The sequence below is a fragment of the Microtus ochrogaster genome, chromosome 21, assembly GCF_000317375.1.
Source record: "Microtus ochrogaster isolate Prairie Vole_2 chromosome 21, MicOch1.0, whole genome shotgun sequence".
Taxonomy (NCBI): domain Eukaryota; kingdom Metazoa; phylum Chordata; class Mammalia; order Rodentia; family Cricetidae; genus Microtus; species Microtus ochrogaster.
This window is the reverse complement of record NC_022022.1, coordinates 6,539,952-6,548,106: the sequence shown is the minus strand read 5'-3', so window position 1 is coordinate 6,548,106 and position 8,155 is coordinate 6,539,952. Positions and strand designations below refer to the sequence as shown.

Here is an 8,155-nt window from a genome sequence, read left to right as displayed (position 1 = left end):
CCATAGGGAGAGGGCTGTAACCACACATCCCTGGGCCATAGGGAGAGGGCTGTACCCACACAGCCCTGGGCCATAGGGAGAGGGCTGTAACCACAAAGCCCTGGGCCATAGGGAGAGGGCTGTGTGTCATCTCTTTTCGGGCCCTGCTGTAACCCTGAGCAGGACAAAGCAACCAATGTCCAAAGGCAGAAACAAGGAAGAGACCAGAGACCCAGCATTTGCTTTCAGGTCAGAAATAACAAGGGAGGCAACCAGGAACTTAGGCACTTGGGTAACCAGCCTCATGAACACAGGTAGGTCACTTAACCAGTAAATTTGCTTCTCTAGAAAGGAAAATGAGTATTTAACTAGAAATATCATTATACTTTGCCCAGCACCATGCTAAGTCACTTTTGAAATTTTTCAAAAAATAGTTATTCATCTATTATGTGTGTATGTGAGTCGGTGTGTACCAGTCTTCTGGTGCCTGCAGAGATCAGAAGAAGGCACTGGATCTCCCAGAACTGATCCGGGTGGTTGTGAGCTAATTAATATGGGTGGTTAGAACCAAACTCAGGTCTCCTGTAAGTAAGAAGTGCTTTTAACCACTGAGCCAGCTCTCTCAGCTTCCAAGTCACTCTCCCAACATCTCTGAGGTGTGCCCCAATATTGCCCATGATTCCACCGTAGTGTTGTTACAGGTAGTCAGGGCAGCAACATCCATGCGTGACCCTTTACTAATACTTACCAGCGTGGGCTCAGTGGTAGGTGATATTAAAGAAAAAGATGCTCAGAGGACCAACATTAGGAGAGCCAAGTGAGTTGAGAATCCTTCTTACTGGTCTCGAGAGAGCCCTCCCGCACTCCCCCACCCCCACCCCGTGTGCCAGATCCCTGAGATGCTGGCCCTGGCTGTATGCCAGAGGAACCAAATGTGAAAGTGGCCACTTCCATGGACACTCCAGCCTTCTCACCTGGGCAGACAGTGGACACTATTTCACTCTCATGTGAGTCCCCTCTGAGATCGTCATCCTGTGGGTTGGAGCTCATCTCCTGCTCCAGATGGCCCCTCTCTTCTGCGTCCTGTGGATTGGAGCCCATTCCTCTTTCTTCTGGGTCCGCCTCTCTGTCCTCAGAGTTCTCAAAGTCAGAACCCATACCTCTGTCTTTGGAATTCTGGTGTTCATGCACACCCTGATGATCTTCCTGGTCCATCCAGCAAGAAAAGGGCAAAGGAGGTAGCCAGGGTTTCCTGCTCAGACAAAACATGGAGAAAGAAAGGTTACATCAAGCCGGATCCAACCCTTTACTCCGTGTGGTCTTGATTTCCCCATCCAATAAAACAGCTGGAGTTGCAAGCACCAGTAACAAGTCTACTTACTCCCGACCGCATGTACACTTAGGATAAACAACTGTGTGAAGGGGGACATCTGGGTGGTCACATCCTGAGACCACATACCGACATTCACTCACAGGATCAAAACTAGATCAGGTCAGTCTGTGAAGTAAATGTCTGGGTGTAAGTTTACACCTCAACACTGAAGTAAGCATTGCTTCTTTTCACTTTTACTTTATTCCTTTATTTCTGTAGTGTGAAGGATTGAACCTGTGACTGCAAGCCCTCCACCATGGAGCTATATCTCCAGCTACTTAGCTGTTATTTTGGAACAAGGTCTTGCTAAGTTACCCAAGCTGGCCTTGAACTCATTCTGTAGGCCCGGGAGGTCTTGAACTTCCCATCCTCTGCGTCAGTCTCCTGAAAGGCTGGGATTCCAGGACTGTGACGTTCCTCTTGTCATTGTCTGAAACCTTCATGCGTATTTAGCTTCCTGACCTGTGCTTGTGGCTTCACCATGAGGAAAGTGAGCTTGAGCTGCCTGCTTGCCGCTGACACATTTGGCACACATGAAATCACCACAGGCCCTCTCCACCTGGGCACACACTGAATGTTTTTGCAACCTCCTTGGTATAAAGGTAAGCAATTCTCTTGCCAAGGATTTGGGGTAGAGAAGGCTATGATGGCATATCTAGACCACTCTGGATACTTCTAAACACTGTCCACTCTCCCCAGAGGAGGGGGGAAAACAAAACAAACAACAACAAAAAACTTTTACAGCTGAAAAGCAAAAGTATAGAAAATTCCTAATAACAATTCTCCCTCTTCTGTGAAGACTCTAGTATAGACAGGAAGCCAGTTTTGCCGTCTCAAATTCCCATGCTTTCCTCCCTTTGATGAAGCCTGCCTTACACAAGCCTGTAACATTCTTACAAGTATTTAGCCGGTTAGGGGGGGGGGGGCCTTTACCGAGCCAGAAGGAAAGTACACACAGTCCACAAGAATAACAAACATCAATATAGCAACTTCTTATCAAAGACTGTGTCTCCAAAGGCAAACTCAGCCTGGCTCTGTGGCTCTAGAAGGAAGCCAAGGTGATTCAAGCTGTGGCAGGTTTGCTGGAAGCAAGCTGGAGAGGTGGTGGGGCCTGCTGTATTGGAGGCCATCTCCATAGTCCAACTTCATACACTGCAATGTGTCAGTTATAGACAAACTTTAAGAGGAATGTGTACCAGGGACAACATGGCAGCCCTTCTACCAAAAAGCCCAACATTTGAATTACAGGGAGAAAACATCAGATTTTCAAGGCCTCTGTGAATGTCAGGTTTGCATCTCAAACACAAAGGGACCCTGTCAAGGCTGGGCAGTTGAGCCGATAGTAATTTCTTTCTGCTATCCGGCTTGCTTGCAGCTTAGCTCAAGGAAGTAAAGCTACAGCTAGGTCAAGGATCCGGGTCTGTGATCTGAAGGAAACCACTTCAACCAACATCCCAACCATCGCAAACAGGACTGCAGGAATAAAGCTGGTAGGGGAGGGAGTAGTGGCCGGAGATATGACGCAGTCTAGAGAGTACTTGCCTGTCACACACAACACAAACCCTGAGTTAATCAGACGTGCCCATGTGTCACCATGATGCCAGCACTCAGAAGACAGAGGCAGGAGGATCAGAAGCTCATGCAGCGAGTCAGAGGACAGCTGGGTCACATGAGAGACCCTGTCCCAAAAAAGAGAGAAAAAGGTACGGTAGGCAAGGCCATCCCATCCTTCCCTCTTCTGCCAAGGCCTCCCTGAGGAAGTCCTGGTGCTGGCATGAAAAGTGGAAGTTATGGGTAGAAGAAATCCCACCACTGGCTCAGGCGGGCCCAAGGCAAGTCAATTAACCTCTCATAGTTTCAGAGTCTCATCTGTAGAAAGAGGGTATGGCTACTTAACCTTTCTCACGGGGAGGGCGTCAGAGGGAAACTAATTAAAAAGCACTTTGAAGGACACCGGCGAGTCGTTAATGCTCCGAGCTTCACTGCTGGGAAAGCCGTGCATTTGTCCTCTGTAGTCTCAGCAAGCACACCTCTCAAAGGCACAGCGGCTGCCCATCATTCTGGGGAACCACCCCGTCAGCACCTTAGATCTTTCTCAATAATGAGGAAAGCATAAAGATTGAGCCCTTCCCTAAATGTCCTGGGGAAGCTGCCGTGTCTGAACTCAAGTCAACAGTATCCCAAAGGACTGTACCTCCCCTTTGGAAGGTAGCTCAACTAAGCTGCCAAATCTCAAACAGACGTTTTATGGTAGGAAGAAAGGGAAATTATTACAGCCATGAACCTTCTCAGAAGCGTATTCCATATGAGACTTCTGTCCCCGGTCACACTGCACAAGACCGAATAGAAAGTGCATCCTTAGAGTCTGCACACACCATGCACCCGAAGGTGGGGAGTGGAGAGGCAACAGGAGGCTTGCAAATATGGCTTACTGGTTTGCTGGTGGAGGAGGGGCTTAACAAGAGAACGGATCAATGTTTCCTAACAGTCAGTGCAGCAAGAGAAAGGGGTGTCCGCCAGTGTGCATCACCAGAGAGCCCTAAAACTAAAGGCCAGTGACGGCAGCCCGCCTCCCTGAAGGGTGAAGCATGGCGGGGAGCAAGGGGTACAGCTTTACCTCTGAACCCTTTAAATGGCAGCTTGGGGACCGTCTGATTGGTGGTGGTGCGTCCAGGGACCAGATTGAATGCAGTAGCACTGTTTTTCTAACTTTAGTCAGGATCCGAGTTCCCCCACTGAGGGCTGGCATCTGAGGTCACAGTACTTGCCACACTGAATGTTCTGGAAAGGAGGAGAGCCTCTGTCGCCCAAAGTGGCGATGTTCACGTATTTGTTCTAAAATGCCTATGTCTGTGGGAGACTAGAAGTTTGTGCCTGCTGCCCCTCCACCCCGCAGACATACACCTGCAATAACACAGATTCAATTTCACTCACACCCTCCTGTCCTAGATTGTAGGCAGCTGTCAGGCAATGGTGGCAGCTGTTTAGAGGTAAGGATAGATGGTCAAGATATGTCAATTGATAAAAGCCCACAGCTGGTTTTAAAATACCTTATTTTCATTAATATAGACACGGTAGCATATACCATAACACAAATGCACACAGGCTCAGAAAGGAAGGCCGGGAGATCATTATTAAAATGTCGACTATCTCTTGATCACTTCTTGGAGGTTTCTGGCTATTAACTCTTATCTTACCAAAATCCAGTGACGTAGGCTATTTCTAACTCACAGACCAGAAACAAGAACAGACGTGATTACACCTCGTCCTACACACGGTGAACTGCAGCACAGGGTTGGACCTTTTCAGACAGTGTCTGGTGCTTTGGGACGTCTTGGTCATTTTTTTTATTTTTAATTTTTTTATTGAAAAAAAAATGTCCGCCTCCTCACAGCCTCCCATTTCCCTCCCCCTCCTCCCACTCCTCTCCCCCTCTTGGTCATTTTTATATGCATCTGCATTTCCTACAGTAAACATGTATTCTTTTTTCAACAAGGAAAAACAGCAAACAGCTACCTTTATTTTCAGTGTGATCAATATGTTAAAGGAAAACCTGTAATTATCCTAGAAGTAACAGAAAGACAAGCAGAGGAGTCTTGACTCTGTCATCCTAAAGACTTCATTTTCAGAAGGCTATCTACTCACCCTAGGATAACCACATTGTCTATGCAGGCATATTTTGCTCCAACCTTTCCTCATTCTCAAAAACTAGCCACATTTTTTTCTTAAGCTCAGCCAGGGTTGGATAAAGAATAGGCAGTGTGGCGGGAGTGATTGCTTTGTAGCCAGATTGACCATGCTTGAATTGTCTGCTCTGGACCAGCTGCTTGACTTCACCTGAGCCACATGACCTCGTAGGAGCTCTTAGCCTGCATGCATGAAAACAAGGAGGCTGCCACCTCCGCACAGGGTCATTCTGAGAGCTTGTAAAATCACATTTGTTAAGGCTGATGACGCATTAGGTACAGAGTGAACAGAATTTACAATTCCTTTATAAGGTTCCAGATCAACATCTTGACTTAAGCAATTGCACAGTAAACTAAGGCCACTATCCACAGCTATGTTCCCTAGGAATAGCCTTTCCTACTTCGGGAAGATCTTCCCTCAGCCTTGCTGCTGTTAATAAAAAACTCACCATGTAAAGACAAGAACCAAGGAAGGGGCAGTTGGCTAAGGGAGCTGGATACAGCATGAAAAGCTGGTAGTTGCTATAAAAAAATAAAAATAAAAATAAAAAACATCATAAGCACCGAGTCTAAAACTAAGGGAGGAGTGAGCATGTGGCTTAGTAAACCCCAACCCAAGCCATGTCTAACAGAGCCTGCTCCCCCACTAAGAGCAGACAGAAGTTTAATGACGGAAAGGAAGAGAGTAAAGGGAGTGGCCCAGCAGGAAAAAAATAATTCTGCATTTAGTTCTAGCTGCTCACAGGGGCAAAGGAGCAGCAAGTGCTGATGGGACAGAGTCCAGGGTGCCACCAGCACCACCACTGTGCTGTGTGTCCCCTCCAGGTTTCTTCTCTTTAAGAGTTTGGATGTGTGGGGTGGGGGAAGGGAAGGTGGGGAGATGGCTCAGCGATTCAGAGCACTTGCTGCTCTTCTAGAGTACCCAGATTCCATTCCCAGCATCCACATGGCAGCTCACAGCTGTCTGTAACTCCAGTTCCAGGGGATCTGACTCCCTCGCTCAGACATACAGGCAAGAGGAATAAATCATTTTCAAAAGAGAAAGTTTGAATGTGCCCAAGGCATTGGCAAACAGGTGAGTTTATCCAGAGTGACAGGAGGTCAGCTCCACCTTGGCAACTCGCACCACCCCAAACATGTCCCCATCATCATCTTCATATAGCCTTTCTCTTAAAGACCCGCAAGGAGCTGGGCCCCTCCCTAACACTGCTCAGATCCAAGTTTCTAGAACTTATATATATGTTCATGTTCTTTATTCCTCCACCACGGTCCCAACTTAAAAAAGAATGTTTATATCCTTAAAGTAACCAGAAAAATGCTCAAGAGTTTTTAGACAAACCCAGCTTCATTTGAAAGATGCCTGAAATGTTCAGTCAGTGCACCTGGAAGACGCTGCCACAGACAGAAAAACCCCAGTAGCTTTTGGATTCTGTTGTTGTTTTGTTATTGGTTAACAGCATGGTCTCTAGCCCAGGCTGGCCTTGAACTTTCGACATAGCCACAAATAATCCTGAATTTCTGATCCTGAGATTACAGGCACTACCATGCCAGGCTTATACGATGCTCAGGACCAAACCCAGGAGCTCAAGTGTGCTTCAAAGGCGCTCAGTCAACTGGGCTGCCATCCCTTGCCTGACAAAGTAGCCTTTAAAAAAGGAAGAGGAGAAGGCTCGAGCACAGGGGAGAGGAAGGCAGGAGCAGGGTGGAAATCAGACTTTGATCTGGGTTTACTGACATATTGGACACCCCCCAGAACTACCTGAAAACTATTCCTTTTGATCAGGGTCCCCCACCAACCCCTGCCTCTTTTAAAGATTGGATCTAACTTCCTAGGGATGGGCAGTCAAGCCCTTACCTCCCACCTTCCTGGATTTTCCAGGGAGAAACCAAGGCCAGAAATAGCACCAAGTGATAAAGCGCTAACAACTCCCACCCTCTGCCCTGCTGCCCGGTGGGGAGGACCAGAGACCAGCTCTGACAATCCCAGGCAGGGAGGCAGTGCTCCATTTGAATGGACCCAGGCAACTTACCATTCAGTGGGTAGAGTCCCTCTCCATTGACTCTAATAACTATCAGGGAAGTGGGTGACTCATTTTATGTGGTGGGAACACTGAGCAGGTGGTCCATCACCTAGGCAGAGTTAGGACTCACCTGTCTCACAGCAAATGGAGGCCACTGGCAAGCAAGCCTCGTGAGTCCAAAGAGGCAGGCTAAACCTGGAACCTCCTGCCCACTCCCTCAGACCTTGATGGACAGGAGTCATGTGTCGAGGCCACTGCCAGGTGGCAGGCAGCCAGGCCAGCGGAGCGGTCTTGTCAGGGAAAGGAAGTGGTGGCTGGGCGCTGGGCCAGGAGTGGCTCCATTCAGCAGCCTCCAGACTGAAGCGTCTTTCCTGTCTCCTACTCATCTCGGCCCCGTCCTTACCTCCTCAGGGGTAGACCAAGGAGCCAGCAGCAGCATCTAGACCTTCTTCCTGCTGCTCCCCACTGCTCCCAGGGGATAGTTTCCAAACAAGAATCCAAGCAAAGATAAAAATTTGAAAGGAGCTGGCGAAACAACTCTGGCTGGTGGTTCAAAAGGCTAAAGTCAGGAAAATGAGCAAGATCTAACTAGGAACTGCAGGGGTTAATCATTTGTCCGTCTTCAACAGCAACCAAGTAAAAGAGTAAACAGCTGAATTGCCCCTGGGGGATATGGTCTCAGAGCCCTGCCCCCTCACTGGCCAGCTCATAGTCGGGACCCAGGGCAAAGAGTCACCTCACTGGACTGGGGATGTCTCTAGTGAGCCAGGAGTGGCAGCTTCACCCTCCTCCTATGTGTCATATCCAAAGGGGCCACTGACCCTCCCCTTGGCCTGCACAGACACAGACCACACGATCCCCAACGCCAGCCTCCCAAGTGACCTGAGTTCCAGACGGAGAACAGCAAAAGGTGCCTGCAATCGAGTGACGGCCACTCTCCAGGCAGAGAACAAAATGATGTGGTTTCTGTTCTGTGGTTACTGCCTTTTCTCCTGAAAAGGGAAGCCCAAAGAGCACAGCTAGTGGGAGGCCCTGAGTTGTCTCTGGACACAGGGAGAAAGAGAGAGAGAGAGAGAGAGAGAGAGAGAGAGAGAGAG

At 48.5% G+C, this 8,155-nt stretch overlaps 1 protein-coding gene across 1 annotated transcript in view; it reads right to left on the bottom strand.

The window, feature by feature from the left end:
• Znf697 (zinc finger protein 697) overlaps positions 1-8,155 on the bottom strand; it is a 41,016-nt gene that overhangs the window by 5,072 nt on the left and 27,789 nt on the right. Inside the window, exon 2 of the mRNA XM_005357083.3 lies at positions 954-1,231. Within this exon, the coding sequence (XP_005357140.2) occupies positions 954-1,194 (241 nt within the window). The 5' untranslated portion in view covers positions 1,195-1,231. The remainder of the gene's footprint in view (positions 1-953; positions 1,232-8,155) is intronic.